Source organism: Microtus pennsylvanicus, chromosome 10, assembly GCF_037038515.1.
Source record: "Microtus pennsylvanicus isolate mMicPen1 chromosome 10, mMicPen1.hap1, whole genome shotgun sequence".
NCBI classification, from domain to species: Eukaryota; Metazoa; Chordata; class Mammalia; order Rodentia; family Cricetidae; genus Microtus; species Microtus pennsylvanicus.
The window spans coordinates 112,855,101-112,876,876 of record NC_134588.1 but is presented as its reverse complement, the minus strand read 5'-3'; the positions used below and the strand labels follow the sequence as shown (position 1 = coordinate 112,876,876).

Below are 21,776 nucleotides of genomic sequence, written 5' to 3'. Positions count from 1 at the left end.
GTAAGTAGAACCAGAAATTCCTCTGACTAATAGATATGTCTAGGCAAACCCAGATAAAGATGGTTGAGAACATGCTTCCTGTATGTGTGAGGTCATCTTTCTTTCCTAGAACTTTCAATATGGATTCAGCTTGAATTATAGGGAGGGGAGTTGCTGGTAGCTAGTCCAAGACAGTGCCACTAGCCACAGTGGCTTGGAGGCTGTGACCATGGCAAGATGATAGTGGAGAACTGGGAAGAACTCAGGAAACGGCCTGCAAGCACACAGTTTGACGAATGCCAGTCACTTCTTATCTGAAGTGTCCAATGGCTAGTACCAGCAGCCATTTTAATGGATTCCATGAGAGTCCCACAACCAAATTAACTTTAGGAGCAAATTCCTTTCCAAACATAAAAATAACTATATCAAATGGCCTTTTGGGTAGGGTCTTATTTCATGAAATAAAACAATACAATATCACTGCTCTAAAAAGGTCAGGCATGATTAACAATGCCCCTGGCATCTCATTATATCGAGAGTTCATTATGCTGGCATCCCAGGGAAATATCCTCACCACCTACCCCACTCTGGACCATACCAGAGGCCTCCTTCCACTGACTAACAGAAGCCCTTGTCCAGTCTCTAGGCTGCCTGTTCAGAAGGCTGTCAGCAGTATGCAGGGACTCCCTTGTGCACCCTGTCTAGAAGAGCACCACCAGATTTCTGTTGTTCCAGAGTTCCTCCTCTGAAAATTCAGTCTTGGGTACATCCTTGGCTAACAAGTAGGTAATCCCATAAGGGAAATAGGATTCTGGAGAAAGTGGAGGTGCTTAAGGTTCCTCCATTAATCTAGACATGCTTCAGTTTGCACTGGGAGCATAAATTTGCATGCTGAATCCCAGAAACCCCAAATCGTACAATATTAGATAAAATAAAATTAATTTTTGTAATCCTCTGTGATCATATTAAAACCCAATATTCTCAACTTGGCACATGAAATAGGTTTGCCCACCTGCCTTCCTACTGAAATTGTTTTCTCAAACCCTGATTGAGTCTTGTTGTACAGCTGGCAACATAAGAGAATGGGGTCCCTGGCCTATCTGGTCCCCTCATTACTTAGGGCCTAGAAGGGGAAGAATAAAAGTGCATCAAGGTTAGAGAGAGGGTCAGAAGACTTTGGTTACCCGGGTGGCAGACTGGAATGGATTTGAGTTCTGCCTGATGCCCAGGTAGAAGACAAGAAGGAGGTAGTGAGCAAGGACGTTGCTTTTCCACAAGATCAAAGCTTTTGTATGTCCTTAGGCTACGTTCTGTTGCTCCTCTTCTAGGAAGGTTGGTAGAGAGAACTCCATGAACTAAGATGGTCAGTCACTGTGACAGCATAGGATGCAGGGACTTGAGGCACATGAGGATGGGTGACTTCTGGGTGATGTGAGGCCAAGACCTGCTACAGCAGAGAGTAGGAGGTAGTTCAGCTTGATACCCTACAGAATCTTCTAGGCCTTGGGAAGCAACCTTCACTTCACCAAGCATGAGGGTTGATTTTCTCTGGGTCTTTTGTGGGTCTTAAGTATCTCCTGTGGTTCTAGCCATGACATCAGATATGAAATATGTGTGTTTTGTGTCCTTTGATGATGTCAGAAACACTTCTGCATATAGTCCCTTGAAGATAGTTGAACTGACTAGGGGATTCTTCTAAGGCTTGTCCAAAACAGTGGGAGACACTACATCAGAGCTACTATTTCTTCCATTTGCTGTATTCCCAGGATACTCTTTATACCACCCTATTAGTCCTCAGTGGAACCAGTTCTCAATTACTTCTATTAGCAATTTCCTCAAGGGACCCTTGGACCTATGAGACTAGGCAACCTGGGGTGGCAGAGCCAGGCTTCACATGTACCACACACGAGGGTGATTTCTGCTGCTGTCCTCCTCCTTTCCCAGTCTCAGAATGAATCTTGAGAATGAAGCTCGGAAGAGCTGCAGGCACACCATGTTCTGGGCCCAGGGACAGGTGACCTTTCTAATTCAGCACCTTTATAAATCTTCCCTAATGAAGTTAGGTGGAGGGGCTGCTGATGAATAAATGAAGGTTAAATCACTCCCTGCAGAAAACTGAAGCTCATAGCCAGGTCCAAAAAGAGAGCTTGAAAATCCTGAAGCTGACTTGCACAAAGGTTTTAAAGCTCTCTTCCTCAGATGGGAAGATAGCAGTCTTACCAATACAGGTAATAGGGGCCAAGGGAAGACCAAGGTAGATGGCCTGAAGAATAACAGAATTTCTTAGATAATGAAGCTGATTTAGGAATGCTGTAAAACACAACACACATATGCATACATATACTATATACACATACACACTGTATACATGCATATGTATACATATACTGAATACACACTGTATATACACATATGCATACACACACTGTACACATATACACACTGTATACATGCATATGCATACATGCACTGAATACAGACACTGTATATACACATAGGCATACACATACTATACACACATATATGCATACACTGTATACACATACACACTGTATACATGCACATGCATACATGCACTGAATACCGACACTGTATATACATATATGCATACACACACTGTACACACATATGCATACACACACTGTACGTATACACACACACACACACACTACCACATACAATTAATTCCTTCAGCCAGGTCTGTCTGGCTCATTTCTGGCCTCCTGAGGACCTCTATGTCATGTTTTCTTGTAAGTACATTTGTTACTTAATGTCCTTGACACCACTGACTGTCACCACCCTCTACTGTCTGCTCCTTGGCTGCACACATCAGTTTAAGTGGCCCAGAGAAGTAAGACTGACTCAAGAAGAAAAGAGACATAGAAGCAGAAATAGTAGCTGGATACAGCAGGTCAACTAGGTGTAGGACTGATAAGAGAGTAGAAACAGAAGGCACATGAATGAAAGGGAGGGTTGCCTTGTGAATCTTAATAGACAAATTGCAGGATACAGGCTGGGAAGAAGAAGAACAAGACTTTGAGTTCTTGGGCAATGCTGAAGCACATGGCTTGCTAGCATTTGCTTCACTTTGCATCCTGGGGGAAATGGGCTGTGGGGCAGGATCAGTGGCTCTGGTGCACCTGTTATGCACACATGGACTTAAGGAATCTGGTCATGATAGCAGTGATGCTCAAGGGACACAGAACAGCTCACACACTCTGCAGCCTGCTAAGGAACAGGATTCAGGAAGAGAGTACCAGGCTGATGGGAAGCTGAGGGTGGGCTGGGCACTGGAAGAGAGACCCAGAGGCAAGAGACTAATATTGAGCAGTAAATCAAAGGTCAGGCTGATTTTTCTTGGCACCCCAGGAGATGCAGCAGGGGAGCTCTGCTGATGGCAGGCTCTGACAACTGGCAAATGAGCTTCTATGGTTATCTGTTCTCCTTCCTTAGTCTTGTCTCCTAAGACATAGGCTGAAAATAGGTGCAACTGGCAGATGACTTCAGGATAAAAAACAAACAACTTATTAGTTGTTGGGAACTCGGTAGCAGAGGAGAGGATGCTCACGAATGAACCAGGGAAACAGGCAGGCCTGAGTTGTATCCATTCTATAAGCTTAGCTCCTGCTGTCTCAAAAATCCTATATGGATCAGCCATTTAATTTCTCCAGCAATCAAAATGGTGACCGTTATCATTTTCCCCCCTTTACAGAAGAGAAAACTGATGCATAGAGGCTAATCCAGGCCTTAGGGAAAAGCAGAATTGCAGAAGTCAGATCTGGATACAGAATGACCTGCCTACAGGACCTTCCTGCCACCCTAGGAAGCCTCCTTGCATAACTGCTTTCTTTCTCTGTCTCTTTGGCTCCTGGCCTATACCACGCACCTAATAATTACTGAACATTGTCATCTCGTGGGGAAACAGATGCAATCTGCCCAGACAAGGTCCCACTAACCATCAACATCACTGAAAGAAGGGACTAAAGGCAAAGGGGAAACATCTTTATCTTCATCCCATAAATTGGCATCACTAGAAGCCACCCTATTCATTCAGTAGGGCTGTCTAGGAGGTAATGGATCAATACCTGGTATCTTTCTCTCGAGGATGCCACTGAGACCCAAGACCTGTCTAGGAGCCTGAAGGTGGATGGAACGAGGGGCTTGTACCAGGGACAACCCTATTGATAATCCTTGTATTGGGTACATGGTTGATTCCTTCCATAGTTTATGTTGTTGCAGCTGGGAAGGCTGAAGCCCTATTTTTCTAGGCTGTACCCTTTTATCTTGGGAATGGTAGTAAACAGAACTGACTGAAAGCCTGCACATGTATGTGTGTGCAGTTCCCTAAGGATTGATACTTCCTAACCTTTCCTCAGTGTTAACAATCGTCGGTGGGAATGCTATTCAAATACATCAAATATTCTGATTTTTCACTCTTAGCCCCTTGGGTGAACTCTCTCCCTTTATGGGCCAACTGGAGCATCTCCTCCTCCAGGAAGCCTTCTCCAATTCAAAGCTAGGAGCACCCTGCTGTGTTCCCAGCTGTGTACATACTTCACTGCAAGCACCGCGCACTTCTCCCTCTTTGTGCGCATGTGTGACTGTGAGGACAAGTTCAGTTCTGTAAGCATCCGAGCCCTGAGTGGCTGCTGGATGAGCCTTTTCATAACTGAGTGGCTGAGACACAGACCTCATCTCTGCCCAAGGCTCCCTTCTCATCTTCCTTCCCCTGCCTCGATCCACCCTGGCCTTTACATCTTTAAACATTGCCTGAAGGATGAAGCTGAACCTGGGCTGTTTCCTAAGCTGTCACCAGCTGATGACAACTGGTGTTCTTCCATCTGGTGGCAATTTCAAACCCTAACCTGTTTGCAGAGAGGAGTGGGAAGAGGGAACTGCTAGCAGGAACTGGGAAGGAAGGTTACCAGATGCAGAGTGGCAAATGCTCAGGGAATTGAAACACAGAGCACCAAGGAGAGACCCCAGGTTTCTAAACTGGGCTTAGAGAAAGAACAGAGGGCTGGCTAGAAAAACACAGTAAAGTTTGGATCTGAAACAATGAAATCTAAGCCTTGGAGGAGAAATGCAAACCCACACTACTCCCCTGCAATAACATAGACAAAAACCTCTTCAGGACAGATAATGTTCCTCATCCACAGAGGGACAGTCACTGTCCTTACACTAGTACCTACCAGTATGGACATATTTACACCAGGTTAGCTTCTGAGCACAGTGTACCCTTTGAAAGAATTAATTTCACAGCGGGGAAACTAAGGCTGATTACCTTTGACTCAACCGCCCAGATGACTCACAAGGCAGATGCATCATCTTCTGACATTTCTCTACCTACCAACCCTTGAACTCCTTTACAGACCTGAGTTTGACCCTAAACATTCTCTTTTGGACAGCTCTAAAGAGAATCATTTTGTGTAAGCAATATGCTAGACTCACAGGCAGTGAAGACAAGCTCTTATTTTTATGTGAACGTGCACTGCTAGCCACTTTTGGATGAGAGGTGAGGTCTTACTTGAAGAACTCATAAGAGACCAGCTTCCCACCTCCTAAGGGTATCATTCACAGGACCTGGATCAAAGTTCCAAGAGTATCTCTGAGCCTACATCACTTTGAGTGAGAAGCTTGTGGGATAGACTGTGCTGTTCCAGTCCCAGGTTCCTAGACAGAGTCCTTGTATCTATAGCTTGCACGCCTTCTCTGGAGGAGGCCCAGGACTACAGACTTCTTCCTCTTTTCCTCCTCTCTCTTTGGTTGATGAGTGTGCTCCTCTGAAACTGTATCTTCACATCACTGTCCCAGCCATTGGCAGACAGAAATAAATTCTTTGGTGACAGTTCCTCTGGTTGCCCTCTTTCGTGTTGATTGAAATGAATAAGACTGTCAGTATCTAACTGGAGTCTAACTGGAAATCCAAAGTGGCATTAAATGCTATGGTCTAAATCAAATACATTCAGTAACCAAAACTGAATACTGAGAGCAGTAGTGTCAGAGTTGGGAGGGGGTGAGCAGTAGAAGGCTGTGTTCTGGGGTGTCATTTTACCTCTTCCCCATGACTTTTTTTGGTTAGGCCTGCCAGAGTCTTGGGATTCTAGCAGGGGCCAGCAGTTGGTGAATACTTGGTTCACTCCTGGATGATACCTTAGAAGATGAGTGAGGCTTGGCTGAATTGTTTCTTGTATTCTGTACCTGCTCTACTTGCAAGGGTTTCCTTTGTTGAGTAAACCAGGTTGAGGACAGGGTGGGAAGATGTACAAGGAAGTCATGGGATCACCCTGGGGTCTCTGAATGGCATTGGTGAGGATGGGGAAGGCAGGAAGGCTAAAGGCTTTACTATTGCCCAGACTTGCCCCTCACTCACAGTTCTAGAGCCCTACACATTAAACCTCCAGGGGTCTTACATTCCTTATTGGTCTGACACAGGTGATTAATTTGCTTTCAGTTTGCCATAAGGTAGAGACAGTATTCTTGGAAGGACACTAGTCTGCTTTACAGTACACAGGGCAGTGGCACCAACCTCCTTGAACAGGATGCTTTTTATCTGTCCGGGGACATTTCTTCTGCTGTCCCTTGAATGAGTCTGGGCTCTGAAACAGTGCTGGCATTCTTTAATTGGGCTTTTAAACAGACTACCACCTCCTTGGGAGTGCCAGGTTAGGAGGGGCCTGCATTTCCTGAAGCATGGAGCACTTGATGGAGAAATTGCAGGATGGGAGCAGGCACAGCAGGGGGCACTGTCTTTAGCACAGGGAAGGAGCTTCCACTGAGGAGGCCTGGTGCAGAGGCCCAACACTGCTGTTTTGCTAGCTTTGCTGCTTTGGGCAAATTAGCAAGCCAGACTTAATTTCAGTTTTCTTATCTGTAGAAAAGGCTGGGGAAATAATACTCATTAGCTGAGGTCATGTTTGTAAACTAAAAGAAGAAAAACGTTGGCATAAATATTAGATTTCAACACATCTTAAATAAAACAGAGCTGAAAGACCAGGCAGACAGTGGAGTTTATTCTATAGGTGTGGTTATAAATTGAGTCTTGCTCTGCAGGACTTGGACTGGTGATAGGCATGGGACACAACCATAAAACATAATTACAATGCTAACACGTATTAAGCAGGCATGCCATGTCAGGTGCTTCTCTTGAGTGCTTTTAATGCATTAATTCACTGAATTAATTCACTGAACACTCAAGCAGAGCCCACCAGTGTGCCCATTTACGGATGAGGTTACTAAAGCAGAGGGTGGAACAGTTTGCCCAGTGCCTCAGTGCAGTTAGTGGTGGAGCTGGACTTAACCAAGTTTAATGATAACTGCTTATAGTAGGTGACACTCGGCCTCTTCAAAGGTGTATTCTTTGTTTTCAAAGTCACTTCTGAGCTGTAGGCCCCATTTTCTGTGAAACAAAGGGCTTCCCTTCTCTAGATAGTCTCTAAGGGTAACTAGCTCTGGACCCCTTTGTCAAGACAAAGAGATCTCTTCTAGAGACTCTAAACCAGAAGGCATTAGTGAGAGCACTTCCTGGAGAGTTCAAGTTGCCTCAGTCACAGAGCACCTAGCCACATTCTCTCTGTACCTACATTCCACTCCTTACCGGAAGAATTTGAGGGCCCTCCCTAGGGTAAGAATCCTGCTTTTTACCTCTCTACACAAAACTGACACTTAATAGCACTGTTGTTGTAGTGAGAAGAGCAGGAAGAAATCATAAGGAAACTCTCTCCAGGGCAGACCTATTTATAAGACATTTGCTGGACCATTCCTTAGAAAGACAGCCTTGTCCAAATCTGCATATGCAAATGACTTACCAGTGGACAAAGCTATGCATTATAAATGGTAGACGCTTAATGGTCTACTGAATGAAAGAGGCTGTATATGCAAATGACATGCAAATTTCTCCCAGTTTAATTTGACTCTTGGGAACATCTTCAGTGACTCTCTGGGGCCTAGATTGTTTTAAATTTTTTAAATTAAAACTTTGTACACACAACCAGTGAGTGCTCCTTTTGCAAAGGCTGAACGAAGACATGGTAAAGTTGGGAGAGGAATGCTGGGCTGAGCCAGGTTAACCAGCATTAGCCCTGGTTTTCCTGATAACTCAGATTATAGCGAGGGCGAGTCCTTCCTCTGGGCATCTGGAATTAAGATCCAGTAATTTCTCATCCTCCTGTCCTTGGAGCATCATTATGGGCAGTCAGGGTGTCCGCAATCAGCAGTTACTAGAAAGAGAAATCAAAGTCCCTGCCAAAGCTCAGAGGACAGTCCCCAGGCCCCTGCCCATTTAGAACATTGAGGGTTTTTGGCACCAGCCTGTCCAGCCTGTACATTGTGTTTAATCGCATCTTTCCAAACCAAAGGACTTTAAAATAAGAGGCTAGGATTTTCTCTCTAAAATACAGCAATCCGAATGTCTGATTAATAGGGTAGGTTAGCAGTTCTTTTCCCTCAGGTGAAAACATTTATTTTTAAAAAATGCTCCAAGAGAATATTAATGGCCAACTATGATCAGGGTCAGCTTCTGGGCTCCTTGATGCTGGTGATGAGGGAACTCAAAACCTGGGGGGAGGAGGCCACTGCTGGCTCCTTGTACTGTGCTCCTGGAGGCAGGATTCTGCCCTTTCTTTGGGAAAGACACTGATCTGAGTGAGACTCAGCTCCCAGGCCACATGGGGTTCCATATCCTTAAGCAGAAACATGTGTGCAGCAAAGGTTTGGATTGAAAGTGACACATTCTAACCCAAAAGTGCAGCAGAAACCCTCTTATCCTCACTTTCCTAATCCTCAAACTCCATAATTCACCAAGTCCCTCAGGCTCAACTCTCTGCCCACCCCCAATCCTGTCTTCATGTCCCCTGGTAGCTGGGCCAAGACTCTCAGATCAGAAAAAGGGGGATGCTTATGAAAGACACCGTTTGCCTTGTAAAACCACACTTAGGCATGCTCTGTCTACACTGGAGAAATCTTCTCCCCTGGACTAAACAGATAACCACAACCAAAATTAATAGTTTGTCAGGATGCAAGGAACAAGGGATCGGGAAGTGTAGTTCTTCACGTTTTTTTTTTGTTTCCTCTACAAGGTCCTTGGGTAAATTTGGAGGCTTGGAAATTCAGTTGCTTTGGATACAGGTAGCAGGCATGAACATAGCTCTTTTGAAAACGGTTCTATTTTTGGTCCTAGAACCAGCCTAGTAATTATTCAAAGGGACTCCTCAGAACCAGTGAAAGGAAATTGGTTCTCTGGTGAAACTGGCTGGGTATTGCCATCTCAATAGGCAGGAGACTGTCCTGACCACCAGGTTGTCCCCAAACTCACAGAGGGAAAAGAGTGTGTATGATGGGGGGCAGAGATGGTGTCAGGAGAGTAGTTCTCTGCCCCATTAGAAGGGGGTCCTTTGTAGTCTATGTCTGAGAAACCCAGACTAACGTCCTCATTGTTCTACCACTTATGAACTTCTTAAGACAGGGTGGTGTAATACCCTGCAGTTAAGCAGGGTGAGGAATACCTCTCTGCGCCAGAGGCACTTTCAGGGCTAAAAACATTGGTGTGGCCCTCTTTGGGGACTCATGCAACCTCAGCCAATAAGCAGCCTGATGGAAAACCGTTGCTGTGTCCTCACACACTTCTGCTGATCTAAGTGCTGGATGCTTGCAATATTAAAAGTGTTCATAGAGTATTTCCCATCTGGGATCGGAATAGGCCATCTCTGCAGTCTTGGCCGGCTCTGGTGTTCTGTGGTCCATGGCCCTGGCAGACAGCAAATGTAGTTGATCACTCCTTAGCCTTATTTATTAAATTGTATCTATGGACACACATAAATCTCTAGGGATGATGGTCACTACAGTGAAGAGGCAAGTAAAAGGGATGAGAAGACTTCCGAAGCTAACCCAATTTCTGTCTTTTTTGTGGGGTCTCTCATTCTTAGAGTTGACAGTTAACCTATCAAACATGTAGTGACTGTGTCAGAAACTGTGTTGGAACTGCCAGGTTGTAAGGATGCCCAAAGAACGTGGATTGCCGCCAGTCTAGTCAAAAGTCCAGACAGGCTTAGACCCTCGATAATTTTTAAGTTTCATGTATGTGTATGGTGGTGGGTAGGGGTGTGTGCATGTGAGTTCAGTGCCCACGGAGGTCAGGGATGATGTCAGATCCCCTGGAACTGAAGTTATAGGTGTTTGCAAGCTGAATGTCCGTAGTGCTGGGAACTGAACTCGGGTCCTATGCAAGAGCAGTACTTGGTTTTTGCTGAGCCCTCTCTGTAGACCTCCTACCACCATTCTAGTTACCCTATCTCTTTATATCATCCCCCAAGGCTGTGAAAACCTGTCTGTGTTATGTTCATAAAGTTTGAGGTGGTTTGTAATATGGTAACATAAGGGCCCTTGGACTGGGTCTGAGCGTTCACAGGCAGAAGAGGTTCATCCTGTCTTTGTCACTGAGCTTGGGGCTTTGCTACATACTTGGAGAGGCCCCTGAAGGGTCCCTTCAAAACCAGATGTCCATACATGTGGCCTATGGCATAGGGGTAACCTACTTGGAAACCCTTCCCTCCTCTACACAGATGCTCATATTCTGGCCTCTTGGCCTCACATATGGGCTGCCTCTCTGTGCTCTGAGAGAGGGACTGTTTAGTCTACTTTGGCACATTGCTGGCTTTTAAAAATAAATACCAGATTATGAGAATGTAGCCCAGTTTGGCCAGTCCAGAAACTTCTTATGGTCCATTGGGATGGCAGGTAGCAGCAGGGATGACAGGTTGCAAGCCATTCTTGGGAGCAGAGCTTTAGCTGGCTGTAGTGTATAACAAATACTTCTGGTCCTCTCTGAAGGACCAGGGCATTTTATTAAAAATGCCATTGACAATGAAAGCCCAGACTGCATGTTAGATACACACTAGGCACATTATGTCTGTTATTCCCCAGAACACTGCTTTATTAGGCCTATTACACAGGTAAAATAACTAAGGCTTAGAAGACATTTACATAGTTTTTCAGGTGACATAAGGGACTGTACAATGGTGGTATCATTCACACACACACACACACACACACACACACACACACACACACACACACACACACACACCAGATCTTAAACCCCATGGAATTTGTCCTCTCTAGGCCTCCAAATGGAGAGTAGAATCCCAAGCCCCCGCCCCCTCCAAACCCTCATGTCACCCATCTCCAACCCTCTGTTCTTCCCAAGGCTCTCTCCAGCCTGCATGGAGCCATTCTGCACGGTGACTCTCCTTTTCCATTTCACCCTTCGCTGGATCATTTTATGCCTCTATTCCCTCTGCTAATTCAATCTAATTAAAGTATAAAATAGAATAATTGCTTCCATTCCTACACTCTTTTCCCATCTACCCTGAGGACAGAGTGGTATTCCCTTTCTGGGAGTGGCCAGCCTGACAAGCTGGGCTGGAAGCAGGCTATGCCTCTTCTTTTCATCTTACTAGCTGTTTTACTTGGCTCCCAGCCTAACGTTCCCAGACTCGCTGACTTACTTCCATTAGACACTGAGGGTCTGGGAGCAAGTTGTATTCATGTTCATGACATCTGCTGGCTTACTGCTGAAGTTGAGGCAGCTTTCTAGGAAAGAGCTAGCCTTCTCTTGATGGAGCACCTGGACAATTAACAGCAGGACTGGAATTCTGTTTCTAAGTCTCCCCCTGGGACTGGCCAAGCCATAGATCCATTAAGAGTACATTAACATTGACTTGTTAGGCAGTGGCACTAATGACTCAACACTTCTTACTAGTGCTATTTCTTAATTACATTTAGTTAATTGACATAAGGGGAGAGAGAGAGAGAGAGAGAGAGAGAGAGAGAGAGAGAGAGAGAGAGAGAGAGAGAGAGAGAGAGAGAGAAGAGAGATCTGAGTACTAGATTGGATAGTTCTAGCTTAGCACCAAGATGGAAGTCTCTCCAGGCATAATTGGAAAACTGATTCTACCCTCACATGGTTCCAAGGATGTAACAGGTGCCACATCTTTGGAAAAGAATGAGTGAACAGGAGGTTAGAGGAAAGACATAAGATTACATGGCCCATAGTGTATTATAAAGTAAAATTACAGAAAGGACCCTTCCATCATGTTCCATCAAGTCTGGATATGGCTTGAGTGTGCCTGAACCACAAGCCTCACAAGCTACAAAGTACTGTAGAGCCATTAAGGGAACAGATAGAGGTATGTAATTAGATCATTGGGAAGATACTAGTTGGTTCAAGTGGCCCCTACTAGAAACTGAAACACACTGTTTTGACTTTGGCTCACTGACATCTTCACTTTATAAGTTACCTAGTCTTAAATAGTTTGTTACAGTAACAGGAAATATAAGCTTTCTTGACCCATGAAAATACTTATTGATTACCAAATCACTACTCAGTATAGTGTCATGGTTCAGGGAAGACACTCATAGGAGCACTTGGCTGCATCCATCTTTCCTTAAGAAGATCTTGCAGTCTAATGTCATGCATACCTGTGCTGCTATTGAGTATAGTACTTGTACAAGAACATGAAATTGATTTATGTGTCAGATGTGTTCCGAAACTGATAAAATAAAATTCAAAGTATAATGAAGTTATCCAAAAAATGATTTAGAGAAGTATTGATGCATGCTTCAATAAACACTGTAAGTAGCAGAAGAGACACTTCATGACAAAATAACCTAATTATGATCATTCTGTCTATTAGAGCAGTGGTTCCCAACCTTCCTACGGCTGACGCCCTTTAATATACTTCCTCATGTTATGGTGACCCCAACCATTGTTACTTCGTAATTATAACTTTGCTACTGTTATGAATCATAATATAAATACTGTGTTTTCTGATGGTCTTAGGTGACCCCTGTGAAAGGGTCGTTCAACCATAAGGGGCCACAAAACCCACAAGTCATGAGAACCACTGCATTAAGATACTATTTCTGTTCCCCCAAAATGCCCAAAGATATCATACAGAGTAAAATGAAAAGAGAAACAACCAGATAAAATTCACCAAATAATTGGCAAAGGGTATTTTTAATTCATGACATAGACACGTTATAATCTGAGTAAAAATATATCAAAGAAAAATTTCTAGAACCCCAGGATCATTCCTAAGGACTTGATAGGGCAAGAACTCTCCAAGACATATAGGAAAAGAATAATATTGAAAAGTAAAAGAAAAACACAGATTCAGCAATAATAAAAATACATTTACTTCCAACCTTATTTTTAAAAGTCCCAAGCCTTTGCTAAGTCTTGTTAAGATCTGGGGGAATGTTGGAATTAGACTAACATCTCTATCTTGGAAGCTTGCCTTCCCAAGTCCCTGAGGAGTTAAGAGACCAGGCCCCTAGGAAACTTGGTAGAGTCAGGACTAGAGGCTCCAGAATCTGGGCCTCCTGGCTCAGAACAGGCCAGCTATCTGGGTCATGTGCTGTTTTCTTTATCCTAATAACCATACACTTCTACATACCCAGTAATGGGATTAGGGAGTGAGGGCTGGAGGGGTCATATGGAACCCTCATGATAAGTATGCTGAATAAGAAGAGAGTCTTCATTTGTTATCTCAACTGACCTCACACTTTTCTGTATGAGACACACTGAGATTAAATGACTTGTCCAAAGCAGCTCAGTTACAAAATTGTGAGATTGGGACCCAGGACTCGGAGCTTCAGAGACCAGGTTGTAGGATAATGTGAAAAGTAATGGTGAACACTGGGAGAGAAAACAGGCTGTCTGACTTTGTTCTTACTGACTGTCCTCTTAGCACTCACTAAACCGTGCCCTTTACGAGGCTGTGCTGCGTGTCAATACTCTGCTCCATGGCCTCAGACTGATGGGCCTCATGAGCTGCTCTTGGCCCTCAGCCCTAGATTACCCCTGCTGAAGTCACCAGGCTACTTCTTCGGCCTGATGTACAGCTCCCCAGGTGATAGGCTTCTGAGGTCCACCACATATCCCTCTTAGACTCAGCCTCCTGATTGCCCGACTCCACTCGTATGGGAAACTCCTACTAATATCTCACTTGACCAGATTCAGCCCCATGGCATTAAACCCAAAGGCTTCCAATTTCAGCTCCCCATGGCTGGTTGCTACTCAATCTGTCTGGTTCTGACTATAACAAGAACAGGGCATCTGACACAAAAGACAGGAGGAAGAAAGGAATATTTATAAACGAGATACTTGAAAACTTGATGTGGCTAGGGCTGATGCTTTCAGATATGGACCAAGAGCTCATTATGTACCCTGAAGCCTACTCCACAGCCTCATTTCTGATGCAGCCTCTCTTCTACGTCACCTGGGTAGTGCTAGGAATGAGACCTGGAGCTTGAGCATGCCAGGCAAGCTCTCTGCCACTGAACAACTTCCTCTTCTGCCTACATTTTACGTTTTCAAAAAGCATCCTATCTGAGAAAGATATGCTACCTTTTTCTTTTTGGCTTGGCACCTTCCCAGTCAACATACGCTCGTATTGGTCATTGCTATCCTGCCTTGGCTTTTATATATCAATAGGCTCAGGGAACCCAAGTAAACGCTCTTGCCCAGAGTGGTCTGCTTGGTCCTTAGGCATACAAAATATCTGAAAATACTACCAAAGCATGATCTCTTCATCCTGTTTGGCCACTGTTTTACCTGGCTCCATTGTTGCCACTTCTCTGTCCCTCCATCCTGCTGTCTGTAGGTAGTTCTGCAGAAGCATCTTGGTGTTGGCCAAATGACTACAGGGTGTTATATGTTGTGCATGAGGATCTGATGATTTGTGATTGTTCTTAAAATGTAGTGCTTGGATTTGAATGGTAAGCATCTATTTTCTTATTTAAAAATAACTCTCTGGGGGCTGGAGGAATGGCTCAATCAGTAAGTGCTTACCATATGAACATGAGGACTTGAGTTGGACCTCCAGAACCCAAGTAAACAAAAGAAAGGTACCCATATATAACTCTAGTAGTAGGAAGCATAGACAAGCTAAACCATGGGTTTACAAACTGGTCAGCCTAGTTATTTGTTGAGTGCTAGGCTAGTAAAAGATACTGTCTTAAGAAACAAAGTGAATGGTGCCAGAAGATTGACACCTGAGGTTGGTTCCTAGCCTCCACACACATAACACATGCATATACACATGCACTCCCTCCAATAAATACAAAGAAGTTTCTGCCTTAAAAACAAAACAAAAGAATAGGAGGAAAATGCAAAGCACCCATAGAAATCTATCTGATGGTGCAGATCTCTGGGGACATGTCTCCCTCATTAGATGGTAATCAATTTAAGGGTAGCAACCAAGCCTCATTTCCTCTGTTATTTTCCCAGTACTTTGATCCTAATAATTATCTTTCCAGTAACACTTTTCCAAGACCCACTGGCTATTTTATTGGCCTAATAGACTAATGTTTATTTCTAGGACTGCCTTACCCACTCCAGGTCGGCAAAACTTCCTTTAATTCTAGTAAGTTCTGAACTGGATCTGTTTATGCCTCAAGAGCAGGGGCCACATAAATAAAGGTAGAAAAGACAGGTGGGCTCAAGAGAATCCGGATGTAATTTGCATGCAATTAGCATATGATTTGTGTCATCTAGTCTCAAGAAGTAATTTTCAAGTTAGAGCTGCATCACTGCTTTCCTTAAAGCCACTGTGCTCCCATCCCCTTTTCTTCATTCCTGCGCATCCCCTTATCTGTCACCCCTTGATCCAGATTCTTTATCTTTAAAGAGAGAGCACACAGAACTCTGGGAAGGGTAAAGCTGACCAAGGACATTGGAGTCTTTGAAGAACACTAAAGAAAGACACAGGAGATACCTAGTGAAGTGGTGGGTTGTCCAGCTCAGCTGTCTTCCCAGTCAGCCAGCAACCTCAGTTATGAGACAATCTTTTTCTTTTTTGTCCTCAGGAAAAGGATAATACCATGGCTGCTACAGATCATGGTTATCTCCTGATCAAAAGGATAAAATAGCCAGCCATGGCTAAGCACGTCACTGAATTTCCAGACCTTCCTTGGAGGGTCTGGTAACCCTCACCATCCCTGCTTCCTTCCCTTCCCACAGTTCCCTCTGCTTACACATATGTAAAAAAAATATGAGCTGAAGAATAACTCCTTCCCTGGTTCTAGGAAAATAGGTCTTGCTCAATTGCTCCTTAGCAAAGTATTGAGGCTTCTCTTTGGGGGTTTCAAATCTTTGCAGGTAATCTCAACTTTCCAGAACTGACCAGCTCCCTCCTGCATCCAATCTCAGACTCAGGACAAGATTTGATTTCCTTCTAGAGCCCCATCTCAGTTCTGTCTCCTAGGAGCCAGCCCAGCCTGAAGGCCTAGATTATTTACACCTCTTTGGCTCCCATGAGCAGCCAATTCTGTGGGCCCAGGAGCAGTAAATCTACCTCCTAATCACACCATGCTGTGGGGCTCAGTCTAGCTTTTTCTTGCAGAGCTTTTTATCACTCACCCAGACAGGGGCTCTGGCCTAGAGAGAAGCCTCCGGGAAGAGGCTGGCCCTGCATCGTCCCTCTACCTCTCTGCAAATGCCAGGACTCTGCCTTTCTCAGAACCCCTACACAGCAAGTTCAGAGGCTCTCATATAGGACAGAGCAACTTCTGACCAAAGGTGATAGGTTATCAGAGGTTTCCTAGAGTTTGGAAAGGAGAGATGTGTGTCAGCACTTACCTGTCTCTCAGACATGACATATAGGTAGAGCTGATTGATGGAGAAGGCCATGTCGCGGAGGATTGGGCTCCCATCTTTGAACACAGAGACCATTTCATACTGGACCCCACCATGGGGGGGACCATCAGCTCGAATCTGCAAGAAAAACCAAATTGTCCTTAAGTGTTGATGGTCAGCCTTCCCAGGGATCATCTGCTTCCACTTGGAGGGGTGGTTTACAAAAGACAGTTGCTACCCCTCCAGGTCATTGCTCTGGAAAGAAGTGCTACTTAATGTTAAACTCTTAATTCATTCACAATCACTCTCAGTATGCAGGGCTAGAGATCTCCCGTGCTATCTCTCTCCTCTTACCTTATTTCCTCCTCTCCTTTCTTCCCCCTCCCTGTCTCATTTTTCTCCTTTTCTCACTTATTTGGAGCAAGATTACACTGTGTAACCCAGTCTGTACTGTACGCTAACTCATGATCCTCCACCTTCAATGTTTCCAATTCTTAGATTAAAAGCATGTATATCATGCATCACCATACCCAGTTTCAGTCTGGGATTCCTAGTGGTGGTTGATTTGTGTTTGAATGCACATGAAAGATTCTGACTGTGCGTTTACATACACTTACAGAATTTGTGAAGTGTGTAAGCAAGTGAGTGTGTGAGTGTGTATATGCATATTTAACGATAGATTGGAGAGTCAATATCTACATATACAGTACCCTTGGGTTAGGCTGACATGGGGGCACAATTATATAGATCATCAAAAATCTTGTTGTCATCATTTGGAGACTGAAGATGTCAGAACTCAGAAATCTTCCTGCCCCTAGATGTCAGTTGACTGGATTTATAAGTGACACAGGGAGAAGAAATATGCTTTTTTTTTTGTTCTACCCCAGGACAATAAACAAAAAGGACCTGAATGTCATTTACCTAAGGCTCCTCTGCCCAGGCTACATACTTGAGCTTATCTTGTGAGTTTGAAAAAAAAAATGTGAATTTCAAAAACTGGGCCCATGAATCAGAGTCTTTGAGGGTATGGTCTAGGAAGTATCACCTTGTTTAAAAGCTCCCTAGGCAAAGGCAAAGCCAAGTTGAGAAGCAGCAAGATAACCTAATGCTCTCAATTCTGCCATGCTCAGAATTGCATGGAGGGGATGGGAAGTGTGTGGCTGAGCAAGACCATAACCTTGCTTTGGTGGGAGATTCCCAGTGATGCTGAGGCTGTTTGCACAGAAGATGGAGAAAGACTAATCTGGCTGAGCCCCACATGTGCTTAAGGAAAGAATTTTTCATGTAAGGAATTGTTGGCAAGGAGCCCTTGGTGTGTGTGAATGGGCTCCACCCACAATTCCATCCCATAGCAACAGCTTGTCATTCACCACCCCCCACTCCTCCTACTCTAGCTTCCCTGTCCCATTCTACCTGCATACCTTTTGACTCAAGTCTTTCCTCCCCTGGGAAGCCCCCTGCCCTCTGACAATTAATTATGTATGCTGGTGCCTTTTTTCCTATTAGACATGTATCCTAAGATTATAATCAATTGATTTGCTCGCTGTATGTATATGTATTAGCTAACATGTATTGACTTACTATTTGGATTGTTCTTTAATTGCTTCCAATATGTGCAGAGTCATTAACATTGTGAAGGTGGATATGGTTTTCTACTTTCCCTGTATCCCTCTGAGGACCCACATGAGGCTGGGACACAGATGGTGACAGACACGGGAATGCTTGAGAAACACCCTTTGAAAGGATATAAACTATGAACCAGTTGACAGATGACTCTGGTTTCTTTAGTGAGATGAAGAGATTTCTCTATAAGATAGAATAGCCTTGTCTTCTAACACCTTTTCTGTTTGTTCTTGTTTAACTCTCTCTTCTGTCTGCCCACGTAATCCTGATACGCGGAGAGTTTCTAAGGGTGGGACACCATGATGTAGTTATCTCAAAGGCCCACTGTGGGCCTGATACTGCAGTAATATGGGAAGATGGTGAGCAGAGGAGAATTCAGTACTGCCTGGCTGGGTGGGGAAAATCAACAGCAGGATTTATTAGGGAGTTGAAGGAGTGGGGTGCGAACTACCATTTCCACCCCTTCACTTCCTGAGAGTGGCACAATGAAGGGGCCTAAGATTGGTTATGGCATGTACCTGTTGGAATGGGCTGGAGGAGAGGGTGAATAGACCATGCGCCCATTGAGACTGGGTGCCTAATGGCCTGAGGCCCTATACCTGTGTCCAAGGCTTAGCCTTGGATACAGTGCTGCCACTGTTCTGGCAGGTGACCTGGGACCTCTGGCTTGAAATTTCAGCGGTTAGCTCAATGGAATCAAGAGTACTCTTTTAGCCACTGCTATCCATGGTTGGTTTTAGCCATTGCTTCTCCTGTGGGTTGACTCTTCTTCCCTCTAAGCTCCACCATTACCCCTTTCTATCACTTCAGGAGTCTCTCTTCATTAAAAGCAGTTGATTTGACAACTGTTACCAAAGCTCTTCCTTCCAGAGGTGGGATGAGCATGGGCATTTGTTTTCTTATGACCGAGGAGAGCACTGAGTCAGTCATCATGTCACAGGGCTGAAACACACTTTCTCACATGGAGATTTAAGCATAAGGAAGAACTAATCACCAGTCTCCACATGGTATCACCCCCAACAATGAAAAGAGGCCTCTTTACTATTCAAATCAGATTTCTCGTTTTGATCAACAGGCTTAAATTTCTAAAAGCCTTCACAAAAATATAGCAGGTTTTAAGTTACAAAAGTTGTTGGGCCTGAGGAAAGACATGAGGATTATTTGACTTATTGTTGACCTGGCTCTATTTTGTCTCCATGACATAGGGTATTGTGACTTTGGCTCTTGAGTCAGCACAGGGTCATCTAGAAGGGGAAATTTCCCTGACCTCATACCAATCCTTCTCTCAAAGAGAGCTATCTCCTCAAGGCTCTAGTTCCACTCAGGAGCTGCGGAAGCAGTCCCTCCTCTTAGGTCAAGCCTGGGATATCCTGCCTCCGGAAGCTTGTTTGCCCTTTGTCGGCTTGAGCAGCCACCTTTCCCACTCATCTGGGATTGGCTAGGAGGTCCAGAGCAATGTCTGAACATAGTCATAAGAAGGAAGAACAAATACAACAGGCAAGGCCCTGACACTGGGGTCCCAGGAACCTGGTAGTACCGTGCAAAAGTTGGGGATGCACCAAGAACAAGGTGCATCACACATGTAGCTATGTTTCATGATGGCTAGTCCCTTACCTTTCCACTGTACCAGAGACCTAGAGAGATACTTTGAAAATTTCCTGTCTGCCACCACAATAATTTAATGAACCAGAGATACCAGAATCAAGTCTATGTAACTCTCAAATACCAAAGCAAAAACCAAACTAGAACAGAGGATTCTGAGCAAAGCTATATTTTCTTCTGAACTAAGCTATATTTCATTCTGTCCAAATCCTTGAAGGAAAAGTATTAGTCAAGAAATCAACACATTCTTAAATACCCCTCTACTCCCTGTTATCAGTCACAAGCTTATGTAACCCTTCAAGAAACTCAGAGAGTTTAAAAGAAAATGGAGATGGACTAGTAGGCCAGAAAGCAGAAGGAGGGGAAGGGGGTACTTCTGCTGGAGGTGGGAGGTTACCAGCGCAGATGCCTTTCCCCTGGCGGTGGCACACTAAGTGGGCAGAGTGTGGGTCTGGAAATTGAGCAATTCTCTTCTGACTTTTGATAAGTCATGGTATACTTTCAGGGGAGTCACCTCTCTGAGACTTGGTGAAAACTTTCTGTGAGCAACGAGAATAAGCAGTCTGCCCACTCATTGTCTGACCTGGAGAATCACATTCTTAAATAGCTCCAGAGGCCCAAGGCTCTGAGCCGTGACAGTTAGTTGAGGGATGCATACATTTAACACAGAGACTGCTCAGTAGCAAACAGAGGAGCTCTCACCTACGAAGCTGTCCTCCATCACTACCAGGCACAAGATAGCCAATGGTAGGAAGTTGCTGGGGTATACCAGGATAAAAGTGGGATTTTTATATTTGTGTTTTATATCTATGGGGTTTTTGCCTGCGTGTATGTCTGTGTATCCCATTTTTGCAGTGCCCAAAGAAGCTAGAAGAGGATGTCAGATGCCCGGGAACTGAAGTTATAGGTGGTTATGACCTGTCGTGTGGGTACTGGGAAATGATCCTCCATCCCCTGCGAGAGCCAGCCAGTGCTCTTAACCGCGGTGTGGTGTTTTTTAAAGCCAAGCAATTTGGTCTAGTCTGAGATGTTCCCACAAGTGATAGCTTTCTTTAGTATCATATTTAAACCAGGGCCAGGTTTGAATAAACCAAACGGCACTAGTAAGTTGAAACAGACCACTTATCTAATCCAATCAGAGTAGACCACATAAGAAGGTCTTGTCATCCCCTCAGTGGGAAAGCTGAGATGGGAAAGAAGAGGAAGGTAATATGGAAAGGTATGCCAGACCGTCTGAGCAGTATAATACCTCTCCTGAGACAGCTTGACCTTGATGGCCATGTAGACATTACCAGGTTGTGTTGCTTTCTCAAGGCTCAGAAAGCATACAATTTAAGACTCAGTTCACTACGGTAAGAGAAAAATGTGCCTAAATTCATACAAGGACACTGAGGGGTGCGTCTGTAAGAACCCTTATTATAGGGAAACCTAACTATAGATACCTCATAGGCCAAAGACCTTTTCAGGCTCTCAGTACAGCTACTTGGTTTGCTTCAAATTTAGGTGTAACCCTGCCTGGAGGCAGGGCAACATACTTGGTGTATTTCAGATTGCTGCAGTTGACCTGATAGAGTTTCTAATAGCTACCAGTTGTGTAGCTCTTAAAATGTGCTGGTTACTGTTTAAAACATAATAAAAATAGTTTATCCTTACAGGTTTTTCTGTTGTCAGTCCTAGTTTAATTCCCATTGCATAGATGATAAATCTGAGACTGGTAGACTTGTGTGACTTCATGATCACACAGATAAGGTGATTCACAGAGCTGGAGTCTCACCACAGGCCAGGGGTGGGAGGCTTCTCACAGGAGAGGGTCAAGAGGACAAGAGAAGCTGAACAGAGTAGATGGATGACCTGGAAGCCAAGTGTCTCCTACTTTCTCATCTTTCAGGCCTCCCCCAATCACAGTAGGACTATTACCTATTTTTCTAAGGGACAA

The 21,776-nt window shown here is 44.4% G+C and overlaps 1 protein-coding gene across 1 annotated transcript in view; it reads right to left on the bottom strand.

Moving 5' to 3' along the window:
* Plxna2 (plexin A2) overlaps nt 1-21,776 on the bottom strand; it is a 196,998-nt gene that overhangs the window by 87,205 nt on the left and 88,017 nt on the right. Inside the window, exon 4 of the mRNA XM_075989535.1 lies at nt 16,619-16,753. Within this exon, the coding sequence (XP_075845650.1) occupies nt 16,619-16,753 (135 nt within the window). The remainder of the gene's footprint in view (nt 1-16,618; nt 16,754-21,776) is intronic.